Source organism: Acinonyx jubatus, chromosome B2 (assembly GCF_027475565.1).
Source record: "Acinonyx jubatus isolate Ajub_Pintada_27869175 chromosome B2, VMU_Ajub_asm_v1.0, whole genome shotgun sequence".
NCBI classification, from domain to species: Eukaryota; Metazoa; Chordata; class Mammalia; order Carnivora; family Felidae; genus Acinonyx; species Acinonyx jubatus.
In genome coordinates, this window is record NC_069385.1 from 18,237,071 (window position 1) to 18,260,740 (window position 23,670).

At 43.0% G+C, this 23,670-nt stretch overlaps 1 protein-coding gene across 12 annotated transcripts in view; it reads right to left on the reverse strand.

The window, feature by feature from the left end:
* The window catches only part of LOC106965852 (sterile alpha motif domain-containing protein 5), a 949,459-nt gene that overhangs the window by 191,498 nt on the left and 734,291 nt on the right, over positions 1-23,670 (reverse strand). For 2 of the 12 annotated variants that reach the window (XM_053223341.1, XM_027056665.2), the window contains exon 1: positions 2,064-2,264. The exons of 8 other annotated variants lie outside the window; for them this stretch is intronic. In XM_053223341.1, the coding sequence (XP_053079316.1) occupies positions 2,064-2,177 (114 nt within the window). In that variant the 5' untranslated portion in view covers positions 2,178-2,264. Of the gene's footprint in view, positions 1-2,063; positions 2,265-23,670 lie in introns of those variants that run through there. 2 more of the 12 variants (XM_027056673.2, XM_027056668.2) reach the window with 2 other exon arrangements.

The window sequence follows — 23,670 nt, forward strand, 5'->3', positions numbered from 1 at the left end:
CTTCGGGACAATCACTTACATTCTTTCCAGCCTGACACTGAACTATGGGCTCTTTAAGAAGCACATATTTTCTTTTCTCCTATATCCGTCCTTTGAATAACAGGTTTGAGCTTCTGAAGCTCCACCCCAACTTTTAAATCAACCAAAGAACACTACTACACCTGCCCCAACAGCACTGGAATCTGCCAGGGAAGGTAAAAGCAAATCTTCACAAAGTGCCACCTGCCAATGCCCCCCCCCCCCCGCCCCGTCCCAAACAACCCTGAACCCACACCCCCATTTAAGTGAGTCCCTGCAGCTCTCCCCTCTACAGACACGCCCTAGTAAAAGATGCACGGTGATGTTATCAGACCAATTTTCTCAGTGACTAAAAATTTACAGAGCAGGATCTAAGCAAGAAATAACAAGATAGGCTTCGGGCTCGATGAACTATCACCACAACTTTAAAACAGTCACTGGGTTTTCTGAAATTTCACTGAAGGCCTATTTTCATCAGTGATGTTCAGAAAAATGCCAAAACTTGAGGTTTTACATTTTTTAAAATGTTTATTATTTTTGAGAGACAGACAGACAGAGAGCAAGCAGGGAAGGGGCTGAGAGAGAGGGAGACGCAGACTCAGAAGCAGGCTCCAGGCTCTGAGCGCTCATCACAGAGCCCAGCGCGGGGCTCGAACTCAGACTGCGAGATCATGACCTGAGCTGTAGTCGGCCGCCCAACCAACTGAGCCACCCAGGCGCCCCGAGGTTTTACATTTTTTTGATACTTTTTTTTTTTTTTTTTAAATATTGGAGAGTGAGAAAAGCAGAAATCTTTGACCAATCTTCCCTGGTTTTCTGTGCAGGAATAATTATAAACACCAATGAACATCTAAAAATGAATTGACACTTCAGGATGTCTGGAAAGATGAGACACAAGACTATTTGCAGGGGGGAAAAAATAGAGAGCTATGGTTTATTGAGTACCTACTATATGCCAGTATGCGGAGCACTAGTTATACATCAACTTAACTAAAGCTCAGAAAACTTGAGCAAGTCTTCTTTGCCTCATTTTTCAGGTAATGAAATTGAAGATCAGTGGAGTTTAACACCTTGGCCAAGGTTGCGCAGTCAGTCAATGGGAGAGTGGGGATTTGACCCGGCCTCACTCACTCCAAAGCCCAAAAGCTTCATTCCTGTACACTTCTCAGCATCCCCAGTTTCTTTCTAAAACTACACCTTCCATTAGAAAACTAAGAGATCCCAAAGTAAATCTAGAGCATTTGCCAACAACTGCCAATTCCAACTCTTTAAGTTTGATGTTTTCTGTGTGGACTAAGATGTCTGACTGTAATAACCCCCACCCATCTGATTCCAGTCTACCTGCCTACCTACAGTTCCACCAAAGGAAATCTAATTCCCCAGGGCTCTGAACACGAAACAAGTTAAGTTAAAGCTTCATCCTCCATGCTTAAGAACTATTTTTCAGAAATCATGCCAAGTCCACGGGCGGTTTTACTTACTGGACATTTCAAAATACGTGACAGCACAGATTTAGCAAAATAAGTCCTATTGTTTTTAGTTGCAAACATAAAACAACAAATATGCTGTAATGCTACCAGCTGAACCACCGCCAACAGGGTAAGCACACTTTTTGGTGGTTCCCAGTAAGAAGATGGCTTGTTTTCCTCTCGGGGTCAGACAACAAATGGTGAAGAGATAAGCATCGGGAACATCAGCCTCCGGCCCAATCCAACTGTGAACGCGCAACAGCCAAATGCTAGTTATTTACGTCTACTCTTTGAAGGACTCTAACCTTTGCCACGCCAACTTCTCAGCAGGTGTCCCAGATTATCGTGCCCGCCCGGTTAAGAAACGTCTTTGAGGCGATCTGGGGCTGCTTATTTTTTCATTAGGGCTTGAAATCCTATACCCGTGTGTTCTTAACCCCCTGGGACCGAGAGCAAGGGCAGGACGAGTCGGAGGCGGTGGGCTTGCCAGGTGGGCGAGCGCGCCGGGAGCGCGGGGCGCGCGGGGGCTGCCCTCGCCCCGCCCCTCCCGCGCCCGCCCGGCGGCAGGTAACTCACCAGGATGCCCATCACGTCGCTCCAGAGCCGGGAGAACGCTTCGGACATGCCGGCGCCCCCCTCGGGCTCGGGCTCGGGCTCCGGCCCCGGGCCGGCTGCTCCCGCGTCCTCCATGGCCGCGTCCCGCGCGCCAGCCGTGCGTCCGGGTCCCCGGGGCGCCCTCGCTCCGCACCAGCGCGCGGCCGGCCCCCCCTCCCGCCCCCCGGCGCCGGTCCCCGCCCGCCGCGTCAGCGAGCCGCGCCCCCGCGCCGCATGGCCCCGGCGACCCCGCGGCGGCCCCTCGCAGGCGCCCGCGCCTCGGCTCTAGGTGGCGGCGGGCCGCGCGACTGACAACTCCAGAAACTTTCCCAGCCCGGCTCGGCTCGGCCGCGGGGTAGCGGAAGGCAAAGTCCGCACCACCGAGTTTTACGGCGGGGAACCGCGGCGGCCCCAGCGACGCCTAAAGCCGCGGCGAAGGCGTTTCTTCCCGCGCCCGGGACCAGCTCGCTAAGGCACGCGACTCCTTTCTTCCAGCAAGTCCGGGCAGGGCCCCGCTGGGCTGAGCGCGGCGCCTCGGCGAGCGGCCGGGCGCGCCTCGGGACCCCTCTCTGGAAAATGAGCTCTTCCAGCTCCACATGACTCTCTCCCCTCGACGCTAAAGAAAGCGTTTAGCAACAAAAGGTGCTCTGATGTCAGGCTCTTTGCATGGAAATGAGCCACAGACAGGAGAACAAATCGCCTGTTGAAAGAGCAGCCGCGCTGCGTCTCCCGCCTGCGCAGGCTTCCAGTCGCGCCATGCACGGAAACGTTTTGGGCCACAGGAACTCGAGAAAGTGGATCTTTAAGCGACTGCCGCCGAAAGCGTTCGCGAGGAGTCGGTGTCGCTGCACGATCGATCCGCACCTCGCCCCGCGTGCAGTCAAGCCATCCCAAGAAATGCAACTCTGCCGCCGTCAGCCGAGACTTGCAAAAACAAGTGTGAAAGCTTGGGCACGAGCCATCGTGTGCACCGTTTTTATTATGAGCGGGACGTTTTGGTTCCTGGGTGCCCACAATGCCCTGCATTGCTAGGGGTTTCGGCTGTTTAGGGAAAATGCGCTTTGGGTTTTAATGGTTGCCTTGTAGTGAGAGCATAGGGAAGGGCCAGTTTCGGAGCTAAATGTTATGGTTGTAACCACTGAGGCAACACACACTCCGTGTGTGTGTTTTTCCAAGGACAAGATCCATGACGGGTTTATTTTATAAGGGAAATAACCCTGTAGAGGTATTATCCTTTTATGAGTCTTTCTTTAAAACCCACTCAAGAGAATTTTCTCTGGGAGATGACACATCTTATTTGGTGATTGATCCCTTTGTGTAACCGTTAAGAAACCACAAGGAAACTGATCCTACGTTAAAGGGCTGAGAGGTACCAATAAATAAATAAATAGATAGATAGATAGATAAATAAAAGCAGATGAAATGCTCCAGGAAGAGAGAGCCCTTGCTTGTTTTAGAGGCCTCTCTTGTTTGTTTTTGTTTTTCCTTCGGAGTCCACAGAAAAGGAGGGGATAAGAGCGTGTCCTTGAAACGTCCTTGCTACAGCATTAATTACTGGGAGCACCATCCATCCATGCACATGGATGAATAGCCCTTAAGGAAAGTTCAAAATTGAAAAAAAAATTTTTTTTAAAGTAATTACATTTATAAGCGTAATCCCTGATGACAATAGTTTTGAAAGGGAAGAAAAACAATGAGGAAGTGTTCCCTTGAGAGTAAGGAGGCATCAGGTTGAAGGGTCAAGAGTGCTGGGCACTGAGTCAGTAGGACCAGGCCTGTGCTTTCCGGAACGGATGCAGGAGGTATCCCGGATGTGTGCTCTGAGATGCTGGGAACCCCAATAATTTTAGTTAAAGCAGTGGCGGGCTTTACTAATATCATTATCGCATCGATAGAGACATGAAACTAAGAAAAAAACCCCAACCTTTCAGGGTTGATTTCACTGGTGTATTTGAGAATTTCGATGTATTAGTCACGTGGTAACTTACTCAATTCAAGAAAATACGAACCGTGCGGCGTCTACCAGGAGGCAGCCTGTTCTCCACATAAATACTTTCGGGCAAGTGATGAAGCAAGCAGTCAGGTAATCAGGGTGGCAGGAGCCGGGTTGGGGGAGGACTAAGTCTCCAGCACCAATCATGAGTCTTTCTTCTTGACTCATCACATGACCTAGGGGCAAAGCATTTAACCTTTCCGTGCTCAGTTTCCCCATCCTAGATGAGGCAAGGCCTTGCTAATTGCTACCCAAGTCCTCAGAGGTGATATTATATTTCAGGGTCATCTAAAGACAGATACTTTTAAGCAACAACACATATACACCTATCAATATAATTAAACCTTAGCCCACATTTTGGTGTTTCTAGAAATCAACCTACCCTAGATATTTAAGCTCCTTTTCTCAGCGCTCCCTAATAAATGTATGGGGAAATGAGATAACTAACATTGGGGGTGGGGGGTAGGGGTGTGTTGATACCCACAATTTTGCTGTCTGTAGAGAAGTAAGAACTTTTGAGGAGTCATTTTCAACTTCTACAACAGGAATAATGTTGATGACCATTTTTAAAATGAAGCTGAACCTCTCTGCCCTCGACTTCATAATGTGTCTCCTCAAAACTAGCCCGATTACTTCTCCCAAATTTGAATCTTTCCTCCTTTAGTTAATGTCAATCTTTGCTTTCAAAAATTTCTTCAGGGGCAGGGCGCCCGGGTGGCTTAGTCGGTTAAGCCTCCGACTCTTGGTTTCGGCTCAGGTCATGAGCTCACAGTTAAGTCAGTTCGAACCTTGTGTCAGGCTCCACACTACCAGCACAGAGCCTGCTTGGGATTCCCTCTCCCTCTCTCTCTGCCCCTTCCCTGCTTGCACTGTCTCTGTCTCTCTCAAATAAATACACTCCAAAAAAAACTCTTTAGGGGCTTTTGAACAAAATGTAAAAGACTGATCATCAACATCATGATCATCATCATACTATTTCAGATCTGATACAGTACCATTTACTCAGAGCTTTCTATAATATATCCCATGAGGGTGAAAAGGGGCCTGGGAGGTGATCTGGGTAAAATCCCTCCTTTCACGTAAGAAGAATTCGGGCTCCAGAGAACTTGAACAATCAGTCCAATTAAACACAGCTACGTAGCACAATCAGATGACTTGATTACTTTGAAAAATTCTTTTTAATGTTTATTATTTTTGAGAGAGAGAGAGACAGAGTGCGAGCGGGGGAAGGGCAGAGAGAGAGGGAGACAAAGAATCCAAAGCGGGCTCCAGGCTCTGAGCTGTCAGCACAGAGCCCGATGTGGGGCTTCAACTCACAGGCCGTGAGATCATGACCTGAGCTGAAGTCGGACGCTTAACCGACTGAGCCACCCAGGCGCCCCTGATTGCTTTGAAAAGTTCTTCATCTTGGGGCTCCTGGGTGGCCCAGTCAGTTAGGCATCCGACTTCAGCTCAGGTCATGATCTCACGACTTGTGAGTTGGAGCCCCGCGTCAGGCTCTGTGCTGACAGCTCAGAGCCTGGAGCCCGCTTCGGATTCTTTGTCTCCCTCTCTCTCTGCCCCTCTCCCGGTCACACTCTGTCTCTCTCAAAATAAGTAAGCATTAAAAAAAAATTTTTTTAGGGGCTCCTGCGTGGCTCAGTCAGTTAAGTGTCCGACTTCAGCTCTGGCCGCGACCTCACGGTGAGTTCGAGCCCTGTGTCGGGCTCTGTGCTGACAGCTCAGAGCCTGGAGCCTGCTTCGGATTCTGTGTCTCCCTTTCTCTGCTCTTCCCCTGCTCGTGCTCTGTCTCTCAAAAATAAATGTTTTAAAAAATTGAAGTTCTTCATCTCTACTGTAATATGTTTGCCCTTACAAAGATCTGCAGGGTAGGCAAGTATAGATGTGCCACTAAAGATGTGTATACACAAAGTACCCAGGAATCCTACTCACCCCTTCTGTCTTTCTAATTGGAATTGCCATGGTGTTGGGGAGTGAATTCCAAGGAAAGAAAAGGAATTCCAGAAGATTTCCCAGCAATTTAGTGGAGACCCAAAAGTTGATTGTGAAATCAATTCTGTGGATCCTAATTTATATTCATTGCAATGAATGAGGAGTATCAGACTGCATTCATAGAGATTAAATATTGATAATACCTATCTCACTGAGTTATTTTTTAATTTTATTTGAGCGAGAGAGAGAGAGAGAGAGAGGAAGCACAAGCAAGGGAGAGGGGCAGAGGGAGAGAGAGAATCTTAAGCAGGCTCCGCACTCAGCCTGGAGCCCAACGTGTGGCTCGATCCCACAACCCTGGGATCAAGACCTGAGCTGAAATCAAGAGTCTTAAGTGCCACCCCCTAGAGTGTTATTTCTTGAAAATTAGTCTCAGTCATATTGCTGCACATACAGATGTGTAACACATATATAGAGACAGACATATATGTATGAATGTAAATATGGCATGCTGTGTAAAAAGTGGTTCTCACTATGAGTCAGGATTTTAAAAGGTTAAAAGTCACTAGCAATTGTCGGGTGTTGCCTACAGTCTATGTAGGTCATCATTCTGATGTAAGAAAGACAAAGCAGTCATGCCAAAGCTTGGCATTAAAGGTAGAGTTTGGAGTAGAGAGCCCAAATGTAATGGAGTCAGGACAGAACTGGGTTTGAATTTTCACTCAGGTTTTTATAAGACATTGGGCAAGTTATTTATTTCATCTGGAAAATGGGATAATTCCGCCTATTTAAGATGATTGTTGTAAGGCTATCTGTAATAACTCAGGCAATAATTCTCTATTAATTAGAACCTTTCCTCCTTTTTTGCTCCCTTTGCTTTTCCTTCCCCTATCCACTCATACCACGAAGGGGTAGCTATCAGCAGGAAATCTCCCCGTTCATACCTACATCTTGCATAAAGGAGTAATTCTTAGCCTTTAAATATGGTGGCTGAGGAAAGGACTTGGGAGGTTCCGTGTGGCAGGGTGGGGCGGTGAGGACTGGTCAGCTCTTGTAGTAAAGGTGGTAATAACAGCAATAACAACATCTGTCACTTACTGAAAATGTACTCTAGGTCAGGCAAGGCGCCTGACATCTAAAAAATATTTCAGTTAAACGTTAAATGGAGTTTATGATTTCTCGCCACGATCCACCACTCTGCTCGTTTCATATTTCAGTACTTGTTCATCCACGAATTTGTTCAAGCTACCAAAGTCAAGACACTTGCTTGAGTCCTTCCCCTCGCTTACCAACAGTCCCGTCTGAACCATGGATAAGGGGTGCCTGGGTGGCTCAGTCAGGTGAGCGTCCCACACTTGATTTCGACTGGGTTCGTGGTCTCATGGTCGTGGGACAGAGCCTCACGTTGGGCTCCGAGCTGACAGCGTGGAGCCTGCTTGGAATTCTCTCTCTGCCCCTCCCCCACTCGCTCGAGCTGGTACATGTGCTCTCTTTCTCTCTTCCGAAATAAATAAACAAACCATGGGTAAGCCTTGTGGATTCTACTTCCTAAATACTTGCCAAACTCATCCACCTCTCTCCATCTCCCCTGCCACTGTCTTAGTCCATCCTACCAGCAAATAACAACATCTGTCAATAGTTTACAATATTTTATCTAGATCACTGCTTCTCAACGTGTAGACTGAAGAACAGAAGCCGTGGCATCACCTAGGAACGTGTTGGAAATGCACATTTCCGGGCCCCATCTCAAGCCTACAGAATGAGACAGTCTGGGGGTGGGACCAGCCATCTGTATTTTCACAAGCCTCCCTACCACCACCAAGGTGATTGTGATAGCTGCTCACATCCGAGGGCCATTTGGAACCATGGACATGTCAGACTAAGGAAAAAGAACACATTGCTGAGGAAACGCGAAGTTTTAAAATGCAATATCTCGCAAAACGATACCGGGAGATTGCTTTAAAAACATTAATTGGTTAAAAAAACTGTCACGAGATAAGTGAGTGGTGATCCCCAAGTCAGATGCTCAGAGATATTTGGCTTTAAAGGGCAATTAAATATTGGAATTAAAATGTATTATCCATAGAAGAGTACCTGTTTTAGGAACACAGCATCATGGAAATACTTGGTATTTTTTAAAGACAACACATATTCTGCAGAGGAAATGTAACATTAAGCAGAGATTAGGTCTGAAAGATTATAAATAGCCCAACTTATTAATTTTTTTAATCGATATTTCATTTTTTTACCATACTCCCTTCTGAAATTAAGCAATGAAAATAGATAAGCTCATTTCATGTTTGCCTACCATCAGCAACGCTCTCTGGCACTCCAATGCTGGGCATCCCGCAGTGCCTTGGGGATCTAACCTCCAGGAGAGACTGCAATGTTACATTTTTCCCTTGATGATCCCAAACATTTTTTTTTTTTTCACAAATGCCTGAAAGATGAGCCAACCTCATGCTAAAGCATTAACCTGTTTAAAAACCTCTTTGTCTCAAAATATTTGGTAAGAGAGATGAGAAAAGAGCTCAGAGAAAACTAAACAGGAATTAAAACAAAGTAAAGACGACCACAGGCTCGGGAGAGAAGGTAAATAAGCCTAAGGATGATGCAGGGCCATAAATGCTTTTCTCTGAAATCTCTTCTTCCACCCTGATAAGCTATGTCACTGGCCTAACCCGTTAGGTTTTCATCTGTGTCGATGCTGTGTAAACACCGAGGTTCTGCCTGGGAATTATCCCGTCAGGCCTACTAGTATTCGAAGGCCATTTGTAATTCCGAAATACGAGGATTCTGAACTATTCAGTGATGCATCTCATGGACAATTCTGCTGGGCTGCCGATAGTGATTTCACAACGTTTAAGGCAAAGAACCAAAAGACTTCAACTCATAAAATTACTTCTGGATTAACATGAGGATAGTGTCCTGTAGAGAGACCTCTGGTGATGTGACAGCAAACTGATACCTCAGAGAGGAGAAAAAGGGAACACGGGGAGGGGATTATCTTTGGAATCATACGCCCTCCTATTTATCTTTTTAGATTAGGAGAGCATAAGGGGGAAAAAAAGTGCTGATAAGAGACCAGAGATTGTGTTAAATATTTCCAAATTGTGCGAGGAAAGGCTTAAAAGCATACCGGGGAAGTATCGTCCACCAACCAAATTTCTTCGTCAACCTTGTCCATTTTATAAACTTTACCCAATAAGAACACCTATTAGGCTGTCCCTATCGCTTAAACATACTTGCAAAAAAGAATTTTTTCTATTAAATTAAAAATCTCCAGTCAAAACTGTTGCTCTGCTTCTCTGAAGTTCCAAAATATTATGTGCCACAGGACAAAAGATTCTTGTTACTTAATTAATCCCGCTAAGCATAGAGGATTATTACAATCTTATCTGGAAATGAAGTATGAGCCAGGATGCTTTGGTTGAACAACAACAAAAAATAACTTATGGTCAAAGACACTTGTGTACGGCTATTTAAAAAGGAGGGGGGCACTGAACTGTGACTAACATCCCGGAAAAAAATACATGTTGACTCATTAAAACAAAGGAAAAGTATGATATCCTTTTCACCATTCACTTTTTTACAGAGTCACGTATTTGCTGGATAAATTATTTAAGGAACAACCCTGAGTCTTAGGGTTGACTCATTTAGAAACCCTAACAGCCCATACTGATGCCAACTCTCTATATGCTTCTGCTCTATGCTGTTCTATGTCTTTTGCGAGAAAGTCAACATTTCATATCACAAGGAGCAAGATTTTAACACTAGTAAAATTTATCTGCTGGCTATTAAAACGAAACACTCCCATTCCTGTTCCCGGAAAAGAATAAACAAAAAAACACTCAACTTTCCCTTCGGCTATAAAATTCTATCATTTTAGAATCTTAGAAACATATATCTTCCTTCTCAAGCAATCTGCTCCCCCTCCTTTCCATGTAGAGTAAGTCATATGGTCTCCCCCTCATCATTCAAAGCCATTGTCCTCTCTTGGTTACTTTCTTTCAAATCGCACTTCCTGTGACACACAGAGCCATGGGTGCATGTGCACGTGAACACACACACACACACACACACAGACACAAAGGCTCAGTTATCTCAGTTCTTCTGAGCTGCCTTACACAATTGAAGATATAAATAAATGAACTTGGTGAAGAACTCATCAAAAGAGGTGATGCCATGGGAATGTCTCAATGAGCTTCTCACATATGGAGATAGAAGTTGGAATGACAGGACACTGGGGTCATGGCTACTTCTTGAAATAGTGCCTTGGTCAAGCTTAGTGAAACAATTCCCTGTTTAGGGAAGCATATAACATGTTCTATGGTTAGTGCTGGCCTGAATGGGTTTGAAATCTAAAAGAAATATTAATATGGGTAAGCAGGCACCAGATTTTCTACACCATTTCCCTCTCAATAAACACAAATATTTTTAAAGAAACAAAAAAAGGATTGTCTAGGCAAAAATTTCCCCTATGCCTTATAAATGAAACAGCTAGGTGCTAGCTACTCTTTATCTAATAAATGTCCTCAAAAATCAGATGCTGTTGATTCCAATAGCAAAGAGACACTGAACAAAGGCCACTTGTTCTAGAAATGAGGTCATTTGGACAGTCTATCCATTAAGAAAAAGCCTATCTTGCTTTCAGAGGTCACCTATTAGGGCAGGAAATCCATCGTTCAACCAGTGGACTTAACATCTGGCCTAAGTCTTCTGGGCTGAAATGTCAATTTCCTGGTCTAAATGGAACACACATGAAAGGAAAAAGATGAAAAATACAAATTTACATTTGCCGAAGAATTCTTCAACTGTAGCATGGATTATAAAATTCTCCAAAACATAGCTACTCTGGAATGATCAAAGCTAGCAAATGAAAACAGTAAAATATCTGTGTGAAAATTTTATGTTTTTCTTTGATAACTACATAAAGGCAAAATTAAGAGGCTAAAGCTAACTCATAGCAAACCGACCATTCCCTGGCGAACCCATAAATAAATCTACGTTAGTCTAGACCAACTCATGACAATTCATGAGGATTCATCCCAGGCTGGACCAGATTTGCTTTTGTATTATGAGAGAGAGAAAGAGGAAAGAGAGAAAGAGAGAGAGAAGGAAGAAAGAGAGAGAGGGAGAGATCGACTCACAAATCAATAAAACTTAAAGAAGAAAAATGAGAGGATTTTTATCCAACATCAGGAAATAATATTTTAAGGCTGGTTAAAAGTATCATGAAACATTTCACATATAATTAATTCTCCTAAATAAAATTATACTACTGTCTGTATTCTTTGAGAATATTGCATAATTTTGACTAGTTTTTCTCCTACTGGTTCAAATTAAAGAGATTTTGGTCTGTTATTCAATCAGTCAGTCAGTCATCATGCAACAAATATTGATTGAGTGGTGATTATGTTTGGCATTACGTTGGGTATTAACAAAAGATAGCCCTGGTTTTCAGGAACATCTAATCTTTTTTTTTTTTTTTAATGAACTGTTAAACTGTCCAATGTAGGTTTGTTTTATTTATTTATTGTTATTATTATTATTCTTTTTTTTTTAGAGTTTATTTGGAGAGAGTGCACGTGCTCACACATGAGCAGGGGAGGGGCCAAGAGAGAGAGAGGGAGAGAGAGAATCCCAAGCAGGCCCCACACTCTGCAAGGAGCCTGATGTTGGGCTCAGTCTCATGACCGTAAGATCATGACCTGAGCCAAAATCAAGGGTCGGCCACCCAACTGACTGAACCACCCAGTGCTTCAACTTTAATTTATTTAAGTAACCTCTACACCCTACGTGGGGCTCAAATTCATGACCCTGGGATCAAGAGTCACATGCTCTTCCAACTGGGCCAGCAAGGTGCCCCGGGTTTGTTTTATTGATTATTGGCCATGTGGAGCCTAGAGGGGGGTGAAATTTAAAACAAGACCATTTTTAAGTCATGCTGCTAACCTGGGAAAAAGGTTACAAAAATTAATAATGTGGCTACTGTAGCACATGCGTCTTGGTTCCTGCCTGATCCCACACGGCATTTCCAGCTTGATTTTCTGTTCGGATCCAACTTAGAATTATTCGGGGAAGCTCTTATCTATCTTTTTCCACATTCTCTGTATTCTCTGTTTTCTGCTTCTCTGTTTTGTTCAGTCTATTCATTTGTCTGAAATATTCCCCTTTTCTCCCCCCGGCTTTACTGAGATATAACTGACATACAACATTGTGTAAGTTTAAGGTGTGCAATATGTTGATGTGCTACACTTATATACTGCAATATATCCACCATAACATTAAGCTAACATTTCCATCACCATCACGTCACATAGCTACCATTTCTTTCTCGTGGTGAGAACATTGAAGATCTACCCTGTTGGCACTACAGTGGTAGTAACTATAATCACCATATTGTGTATTAGATCCCCAGAACGTACTTGTCTTGCAAATGAACTTTGTGCCCTTCAACCAATATCTCCCCGCTCCCCCATCCCCATGGCAACCGCCATTCTACTCTGGTTCTGAGTTTGACTTTTATAGATTCCACATATAAGTGATACTTTGTATTTGTCTTTCTTTGATGTATTTCACTTAGCACAATGCCCTCGGGGTCCATCTGTGTTGTGACACATGCCAGAATTTCCTTCTTTCTGATGGCTGAATAATAATACTTTATTGTATTTGTATTTATTTGTGTCACATCTTTCTTTCCATTCATTGGTTGACATACACTTAGGTTGTTTCTATACCTTGACTATTGTGAATTATGTTGCAATGAATGAGTGCAGATATCTCTTTGAGATGCTTTTTTCATTTCCTTTGGATATATACCCAGAAGTGGAACTGCTGGATCATATGGTAATTCTATTTTTTAAATTAAATTAAATTTTATTTATTTATTTATTTATTTATTTATTTATTTATTTAGAGAAAGCATGTGCATGCGAGCACATGGAGGAGGCACAGAGAGAGAGAGAGAGAGGGAGAGAGAGAATCCCAAGTGGGTTCCATACTGTCAGCATGGAGCCCAATGGGGTCTTGAACTCATGACCCACAAGATCATGACCTGAGCCAAAACCAAGAGTCGAAATGCTTAACCAATTGAGCCACCCAGGTGCCCTGGCAACTCTATAATATTTCAAAAAATCTCCATACTGTTTTCCATAGTGGTTGTAATAATTTACGTTCCCACCAACAGTACACAAGGATTCTTTTTTCTCAAGTATCTTTATTTTTTGAAAGACCCATAGGATATGATGGTTAGTAAAAAAAAAAAAAAAAAAAAAAAATGATACCCATTGACATAAAAGGGAATGGAAAAGTGAGAAAGACAGAACTTGGAGAACATCAGCATTCAAGGGAATGCCACAGGGAAATGACACAATGTCTGAGTGATAATGGTCCCAGAGGAGGAGAATCATGATGCACCATGTCATGGAAGGTGGGAATTACAGAAAAAAGCCATCAGCAGTGTCCAACATGATGGAAAAGTCAACCAACAGTATACTCATTTGGGAGGTTACTGATAATCTTAGTTGGCCAGTGCAATTTCAGCATCAGGGGAAGGAGTAGAAGTTATATTGCAGGGGACTGAAGAATGATGAAGAAAAACGGAAAAGAAAAATGATAATCAGAGGGGATCACAAGGTCCGAAGAAAGATTTTTAAAGATGTGAGCAAATTTGTAAGTTAAGTGGAAAAGAACTAGTAGAGAAGGAGAGCTTGCAACTTTACAGAGTACCTCTAAAATAAGATCCCAGAGGAAATGATGGCGATGATATTACAATTTAGATTTTTGAGAAACTGCTGTTGTGGGTTTCCCTCATTTTGAGGCCACATAGACTACCTCTTTCTTGAAAACACATTGTGTCCGGCCAATGATACAACAAAACTGATCTAAGCATTCTATGTAACAATTACATTCTAAGTCACATTTCCCCGATAGACCACCTTCAGTGGATTTTAGGGTTTTCATAAGCTTTTATGCAGACATTTTAGATATTTCAGTTCAACAAGTATTTATGAAATGTGTACTGTGTACTCAGCATTGGGAATATGAAAATAAGTCACAGATCCTGATCTTGGTCAGCTTCGTCTAGTGAGGGAGACAGACACAGAAACAAATATTCTCAACCCAGTGTGATAAAAGAACGCCCAGGTCCTTTGTAAACTGAGAGACTAGATAGCCACTGCAGCCTGGAATCATCATGGAAGCTATCCTGTAGAAGGCTTTGTCTGAGTTAACAATTCTTGAAGGAGGAGTCAGAATTTGCTAGCTGTATAGGCTCTAAGTTGGTTTCAGGCTACGAGAACAACCAGAACAAAGGTACAAAGACATAAAATGACAGTATGTGTTAGAGGAACTTGAAACTGTTTTAAGAAACGTTGGTGAGGGACGTCTGGGTGGCTCAGTCAGTTAAGGATCGGACTCTTGATTTTTGGCTCGGGTCATGATCTCATGGTCTGTGCTCTTGGGCTCCGGGCTGACAGCGTGGAGCCTGCTTGGGATTCTCTCTTTCCCTCTCTCTCTCTCTCTGCCCTTCCTCCACTCGCACAGGCTCTCTCCCTCCCTCACTCTCTCCCAAATTAAATAATCATTAAAAACAAAAGAAATGCTGGCGAGAGAACGGCTGGATCCAAATCTCAGGGTATACGGGTGGTGGGTCCCAGTGCACCTCGTACGCTGTATGCTAAAGAGGTTAGTCTTAATGTTCTGGAAGAGGTCATTCTTGGTATTTTGATGCTTCCTAATTTCTTTTCTGGGATGGTAGCCTTCCTTTTACTTTCAGAGTGCGCCATGAACTGCCGAGAGCCCCTGGGCCGGGTAGGTAATTACACAGCCTGTGATAACAGGGTACACGTGAAACACCATGGGCACATTAGGGAGGGAGCGAAATTTAGAACACTTCATTAATGTGCAGGTCGCACCTGCCCAAAGGCCATGCTGAGTTTTTTCTTTTCCTTTCCAATATTAGTATATGGGCCACCCCCCTTGATACTTTCTAACAGCACTACCAATCAGCTGATCTCGTCCCAGATCTCTCCACCAAGTCTGTGATCTGAAGTTGTTCACAATCTTCCTGGCTTTCTGAGTCCTTAACTCTAAAATGAGCTATCTGGGGTCTCTTCCATTTGTAACATCCTGTGATGCTAAAGGGGGGTGTTTAGATACAGAAATGGGCTTAGGGAATAAGGTCTAAGGCAGTCACGAGGTGCTAAAAGTCTGGGGAGCAGGCAAATGCCTTTCCTGCCTCATGGAAATCCTTTATACAGTGCATGGGTTATGGCATCTGGAAGATAACCTGTATAAGAAATGGCCAGTATATGCATTCTTGATGAGACTAGAGGGTTCCTCCATTTTCTATCTAGAAATCAAACAGGATCTTCATGAAGGTGGCAAGCAGTGTGATGGCTATGAAGAAAATTATCAGTGTAAGTTCCTGTAAGATTCAGAAATTTGCTCGGATGCATCACAATCCATAAAAGTGTTTATATCCTCTAACCCAGTATTCAGGTTTCTGGGAACTTAGTCTGGCAAATTATTGGGGAAAAAATGAGAAGCTCTGTGCTCAGAGAATTATTATCACATTTGTATAATATTGAAAATTTGGAAAGAAGCTTCATATTCCACAAGAGAAGAATAGTCAAATAAATGATGCTATGGAAAGAATAATACTCACTGGTTAAAATGTTAATATAAAGAACATATAACAGCGTGGGAAAATATCCATTGTATAGACACTTAACTCTGAGAAATTAGGAGTGCCTATGTACAGAAATGAGAAGAAAACGTGCAAATAGCCTATTCCATTGTTTCAATGATAGTAGGAGATCAATAAATAGTTTTTGAACGAATAAATGAATGTATAAAGGAGAACTAGGAATGCACGGGCATGGTGGAATTTTGAATTACATTACCACTGAGAAGTTCTCTACGCTGTTACCCTGTAGTTTGATGATAAACACAGAGTTAATAGCTAACATTTTAAATGTTTACCGTGGGGCGCCTGGATGGCTCAGTTATTAAGCATCTGACTCTGGCTCAGGTCATGATCTCATGGCTCATGAGTTTGAGTCCTACTTCCCGTGAGCTCGAGCCTGCTTTGGGTGAGTCCCACTTCTCTCTCCCTCCCTCTCTCTCTGCCCCTCCCTCACTTGTGCCTTCTCGCTCTCTGTCAAAAAAAAAAAAAAAAAAACACGTATCCTGTGTCTGGACGCTACCCTACACATTACATATTTTGAAACACTCGCTACTCATCCATCACCTTCCAAAACGTGCCTGCTACTCTTCCTCCTCCAGATTCAAGCCTTCATGGAGCCACATTCGATGCCGGTCAACACAACTGTGCTCCAGTGGTCTGGCAAATGAATGATTGAATGCCTCAGTGACAGAGAGTGGCAGAGACTGCAGCCCGTGATAGTAGCGCCTTAAACCACAAGGTCTCCAGTATGACACCTGGGCAGGAATTCTCAGTACTCAGAAGCTTAGACTTCTAGATTCTCTATGTAAATAATTGCAAAAAATCAGAAGGATTGAGCTTCTGAAGCTGGACGCCTAAGATTTCTTCTCAAAACCCAGTCTCAGAAAGTATAACTTTTTACATTACTTACGATAATTCTTGAATGCCTCACTGTTCAAGGATGGAATGTGCTGAGAAAGGTTTACATATTGTCGCATTTCCAAAAAGGAATAGGAATGTCTTATGGCAAATTTTTAAGGAATGGAATCTGAACAGATGCAGCCTCCAATAAAAGCAAGCGGGAGCTGTTGGGAGTCACGCTTGAGAAAGGTTTTCTTAATATTTCCTCAAAGCTTCTTAATAATAACAAATATTCAGGAACCACCTCTTTTGATCCACCCACAGTGTTTAATTTTCCTGGCTTTGCAGGTATCATGATAAACGTGGTGTCCCAGATTAACAAGAGGTCTTTATTGGACTGAATTTTATCATGGGCTTATGCATGGCTGGGGTTTTTAGAGGCCACTGGAGTTCCTTGTCCGTATCCAAGAGAAGTATTTAGCCTTTGGTCAGCAACACAAGCAATTTCACCCTTGATTTTTCTTGGATACAGAGCCTACCTTCTTTACTATTCATCTCAGCTTTTCCATGGAGAGACACTATTTTTGAAGTTGCTCTGTGCCTTTGGCTATTTCTCCCGATTCCTTCTCTTGCTGGCTGACTCTCAGAATGGAGTTCAGTCAGCCAGGTGCATATCTGATCACCATTATATTCCTAGAGGCACAAATGGCAGTGTTTTTAAGCACAGCCATCTCGGGGCATTGTATTTCAGTAGCTCGTGTGACATAAAGAGCCTCACTTTGATCTTTCAAGCACGCATATACACTCAAGATGCACACCTCTTCCCATAATTCTATAATCCCTGCCTGTGCAGGAGCCTGGGCACTTCAGGAAAGCAATAATAAATGCTACTTGAATCGTCCCAACATATGGTGGAAGTTTCTCCCAGAAATATTTATAACCTATGAAGGAAAACCAGCAAAACATTTCATAAACCAATGGTGTCCCATGCCGCTCATGCTCTTGGTCTATAAAATAAAATGCCTAACTTTCAGTGCCTGTGAGAAGAAACACTGAGAGTCCAAATGCACACTGCCCAGCATTCCCTGAGAGCTTTCTTCTAATCAGAGATGCATTCTGGGCAAGCCAATTAATCTGGGCACCATGCCCTGAAGTGGGCTGTGTGCTGCTCGATGTTAATAACAGCATGACATATATCTATGCCCTGTACCCACTTAATTTGTCCCTGGCTGAAATACATGAACTTTTATTTGTGCTATTATCATCATATCCTGTCTAGACTGAAAACAGCTACAGAACGGCTCCCTTCATATTCAGTGAATTAAAAATAAAAAGGCCCGTCCGTCTGCTCTGCCTTGCTTCCATCAGGGACTCTGGTGGATTTCCACTCGGCCTCTCCCGCCTAAAATGGGAGAAACAGAGGGAAGACCACGGAAGCTGCTTCCACCTGGAAAAACCTAGATAAGGGTGAAATTATGGCAAACGGTAAACAAGGTGCTGTGACTCCAGTAAGAGTGTATTTTAAGTAAATCGCTTGAGAAAAACAATGAAAGTTTTAAATCAAGCTAGGCAGAAGTAATACTCGGACTCTATTTTTTTAACGTTTATTTATTTTTGAGAGACAGAGAGAGACAGAGCACAAGTGGGGGAGGGGCAGAGAGAGAGGGAGACACAGAATCCGAAGCAGGATCCGGGCTCTGAGCCATCAGCACAGAGCCGACGCGGGGCTCAACCTGAGCTGAAATCGGATGTTTCACTGACTGAGCCACCCAGGCGCCCCTTATTCGGACTCTATTTTGATTCCAGTTTGAAAACACTGGTGTGCCAGGAAGTCAGCGAACAAAAGGATTCCTGTATCCTCAGGGTTGCGAAGGGGCAGAATCTATTGGTCCCTAGCGCAAGGATTCCGGAAGGCAGAAATGTTCAGAGGTATGGCAGGTTTTCTTATTCCTGAGATTTTGACAGGCCAAGAAAGTTCCCATGACTAAGCTTTGAAATAGTTTGAAATGATACAAAGGTGACCAATCAATGCATCAGAAAAACCAAAACCAAAACCAAAACCAAAACCTGCCCAGTTAAGGGTTCACCCAATGATCAAGAGTCAGAGTGGAGCACACAGGCTTTGGCTTCAGACCTACCAAGTTCAACTTTTAGCAAGGATTCTCCAAGCCTCACTTCCTTGAGTTATAATATAGGGCTAAAGAACAATGATACAAAAAATAAAATAAAATACGGTTAACGATAGTATCTCTGACGTGTGTTGTCCAAAGGAATAAATGAGCTAGTTTGTAAAGAACCTGACACTATGCATGGCACATAATAAATTCTCGATAATAAGAATACTAATAATATGAGCTACGTTTATTATTATTACATGGAAAAGCACTTAGCACAATACTTATCACAGAGGGACCTCTGAATGAATAACAGGGGTTATTAAAATTTTCATTTCAATTCTGTTTAACATTAATGATAAATAGTAGCCCACTTAATCCCTTGAATGTTTGCAGATCATTAACTGGTTTTTTTTTAATCCATCTATACTATTGTTCATTAATGGACTTGGGGCCTGGGAAAGAATAAGGTATTAGAAATGTATCTTCTCTTTCTTGTCCCTCCTCTTGAGCTAAGGACACAGTAATTGTGTTGGGAGAAGCGAAGAAGAAAATAAAAAGACATCTATTTCCAAAATTTGCTTGAGGGCCTAAACTGAAAATATATGCCATTGATTAGGGAGAAATGACCATGAATATCTTAGAAATAACCCCTAGACTCAGCCGCAAAACAATATACTCAAGTGGGCTCAGTAAATTCCTCATTACCATATAAATTGTTTTCAAGTCTGATCTAATAGGATATGATTAATAATTGGGATTTATTTTCTTCCAACGAGCTGAATAATTGAAGGGAACCCAATACGGCGTAAAAGACCGTTTCCAAACTGATCAAGTAAGTGTTTTCTGCTTTGTTTTGTATGAGCAAAAATAGTCTAATTAGTGTGCAGGGTCCTCGAGGATGCTGCATGAGGAAGTACGTGGCTGTGGTCTTGGCATCGTGTGGGTTCACTACAGGACGTGGGACTGTATCGACGCCATATGGCTTCTAAAATGAGAATAGCACAAGTTAAGGCTGCAAGGGGACGGGACTTCTGCTTCTGTGTTGTTTATACTCTGAGTAGAATATCTGGTAGGCTCCAAGGACTGCCTGAGCTCCTTCCCAGCCGTTTCCACTTCCTCCCTAGACCATTCCTGAGAAGCACGAGCTCATTTCTGGCGTAAATGTAACGCAACCTGAACTGCTTATGAAAATCTGGACAGGAAAACACTGAGCTTACGCTAAAGGTGATTTTCAGAGGAACAAGGTTTCCTTGTGCAGATTGTCCAACATACAGAGCTATGCAACGGAGAGGGAAGGGCTGGCTGGTTAAGGGAAATAAAACCAGCAAAATACGGCCTTGGATTAGGAGTTAACACAACGCGCTCTGGCCCGTTGACACAATTAGAGCTCTCACTTCTCCACCAGAAGGGGCAGGTAGGGGTTTTTAAATTCTGCTCTCCACCCTAAACCCGGCACGCAGCTGCACGCGCACAGCCCCCATGGCCCTTGTCGAGTAGAAGCGACATTGAAATGACACCCCATCTGCTCTACACATGTCAGTGAGCTCGTGCCACCTGTTGAGGGATTGTAGGGACAGTAGAAGGGGAAAGAGTTTCGACATAGGTTTATCTATTTATACAAACAAAGAGCCACTTCATTCAATGTTCTCCCTCTACCTCCACCCTCTAGTTCCCTTCTTTGCCAGAAATCTTTCGAATAGCTTTGCAGTGGTATTCTGCACCCAGAAGAGAGTTAGTTGTGTTTAAATACCACATCCCAAGAAGCACAGCCCATTGAAAAGATGCACTATACTTCACACGGTAGAAAAAACAATGGCTTTAGGTTATGCTCGAACCGTCCTCCCCGGGCATTCACAAAAAAACATGAAGACAAACCACAGCCAAGAGGTTTTACATCTGAGCTAAAGGTGAATTTTCTCCGGGTGAATCTAAGACACTGGATGGTTGTAGAGGAGTCTATGAAAGTTCATTCCAAAGATCTGGACCTTAGGAGAGCATGTCAGAATCAGGATGCCATGTCTGCTTATGTGAGCCTCCACCTAGCCTCCGCTGATGCAGTTTCCCGACACAATACCTAAGCCCAACTTGGAGGTTTGGCCCAAAAGTTCCCCTGCCACTAATTCCCATGCCCTGGGAATTACCACCCTCTCCTCCAGCGTGAGCCTCCTCCTCCTCCTTCATGATCCCAGAGAAGTATCCTGCAAACCTCACACTCATAGGACTTAGCACATTGCGTTTCAAGTGTTCGTTTCATTTCATTGTTATCTTGTTAGACTTGAGCTGCCTGAGGGCAGGAGCTCCTGGTCTTTCTTCCTTGTTATTCTTAGTGCCTAGCACAGTGCTCTGATATAAAAGATTCTCAATGAAGAGTGATACTAATAGTCAACACTTAAGGAGTACTTCCTATATACCAGTCACTGTTCTCAGCACGTTAGTAATAGTACCCATCTCCTGAGGGTGTTAGAAGCAACTTAAATAAAGAATATAAAGCCACATCCATCACAATCCTGGACTTCAAGATGTATTATAAAGCTGTAGTTATCAAGACAGTACGGTACTGGCACAAGAACAGACACTCAGATCAATGGAACAGGACAGAGAACCCAGAAATGGAGCCACAAACGTACGGCCAACTCATCTTTGACAAAGCAGGAAAGAATATCCAATGGAATAAAGACAGTCTCTTCAGCAAGTGGTGCTGGGAAAACTGGACAGTGACATGCAGAAGAATGAACCTGGACCACTTTCTTACACCAGACACAAAAATAAACTCAACATGGATGAAAGACCTCAATGTAAGACAGGAAGCCATCAAAATCCTTGAGGAGAAAGCAGGCAAGAACCTCTTTGATCTTGCCCACAGCAACTTCTTACTCAACACGTCTCCGGAGGCAAGGGAAACAAAAGCAAAAATGAACTATTGAGATCTCATAAAAAATAAAAAGCTTCTGCACAGCGAAGGAAACAATCAGCCAAACTAAAAGGCAACCGATAGAATGGGAGAAGATATTTGCAAATGGCATATCAGATAAAGGGTTAGTATCCAAATTCTATAAAGAACTTATCAAACTCAACACCCAAAAAACAAATAATCCAGTGAAGAAATGGGCAAAGACATGAATCCACACTTCTCCAAAGAAGACATCCAGATGGCCAACTGACACATAAAAAAATGCTCCACATCACTCATCATCAGGGAAATACAAATCAAAACCACAATGAGATACCACCTCACACTTGTCAGAATGGCTAACATCAACAACTCAGGCAACAACAGATGTTGGCGAGGATGTGGAGATAGGATGTCTTTTGCACTGCTGGTGGGAATGCAAACTGGGGCAGACACTCTGGAAAACAGTATGGGGGTTCCTCAAAAAATTAAGAATAGAACTACCCTATGATTCAGGAATTGCACTACTAGGTGTCTATCCAAGGGATACATACAGGTATGCTGTTTTGAAGAGGCACATGCACCCCAATGTTTATAGCAGCACTGTCGACAGTAGCCAAAATATGGAAAGAGCCCAAATGTCCACCGATGGATGAATGGATAAGGAAGATGTGGTACACACACACACACACACACACACACACACACACACAATGGAGTATTACTTGGCAATCAAAAAGAATGAAATCTTGCCATTTGCAACTATGTGGATGGAACTAGAGGGTATTATGCTAAGTGAAATTAGTCAGTAAGAAAAAGACAAATGTCATATGACTTTACTCATATGAGGACTTTAATATACAAAACAGATGAGCATAAGGGAAGGGAAACAAAAATAATATAAAAACAGGGAGGGGGACAAAACATAAGAGACTCTTAAATATGGAGAACAAACAGAGGGTTGCTGGAGGGGTTGTGGGAGAGGGGATGGGCCAAATGGATAAGGGGCACTAAGGAATCTACTCCTGAAATCATTGTTGCACTGTATGCTAACTAACTTGGATGTAAATTTTTTTAAAAATTAATTAATTAATTAAAAAAATTAAATTCAGTAAATTGAAGAGAAAAAAAAGAATATAAAGCCACATAAATGGTCAACAAGGTAGCTCATCTTATTTCATGCATTATGTAATTTAATTCTCAGAACATATTTTTATAAGCAATGGATTATATATATTTTTTTCATTTTAAAGATAAGGAAATGGATATTTATAAAAGTTAAAAAACTTGCCTAAGATCACTTACTCAGCTTAAAGTCCCAGAGCAGAGTTTTGGTTTGTTTTAATATCACCCTCACAGTTTTGACAACTAAGTACTGTCTACAGTATTGCTTCTTTTTCTTCCAAGTCCCATTTGTGGAGGTATAATTTACACGTAGTGAAGTTCATGCTTCTGACTGAGTTTTACAGTCACCTAACCACCGCCGCGATCAAGATATTGGAAGTGTTGAAACACTCTACTGTACATCTGAAACTAATATTACACTGTAGGTGAGCTAACCGGAATCTAAAGAAAAACTTAAAAAAATATATAGGACAGTTTCATCATGCAAAGAATGCCCTCATGACCTGAAGTGCTTAACTCCTTCCCCTCATCCCAGGCTCCGGAAAACACTGACCTGACCTCTGTCCTTACTGTTTCGCCTTTTCCAAAATGTCACATAAGCGGGATCATGCAGCATATAGCCTTTGGAGTCTAGATCCCTTCACTTGGCGTTTCGCGTTTGTGAAGCATTGGGGATCCGTCCGTGTTGCCGCACGTTATCAGTAGTTGTATCTTATGGCCAAGTGGTATTCCACTGTACGGATGTACCACAGTGTATTCATTAACCAGTTGAAGTGTGTTTGGGCATTTCCTGGTTTTTGTTGATGATGTACAAAAGTCCTTATAAACATTCACGGGCAGGTGTTGGGTGAACATAGGTTTTCGTTTCACTCGGGTAAAGACCTAAGAGTGCGATTGCTGGATAGCATGAAAAATTTATAAGAAATTGCCAAATTGCTTTTCTGAAGCGGCTGTACCATTTTGCATTCGAACCAGCAATGTGTGACAGTCCCCTTGATGCA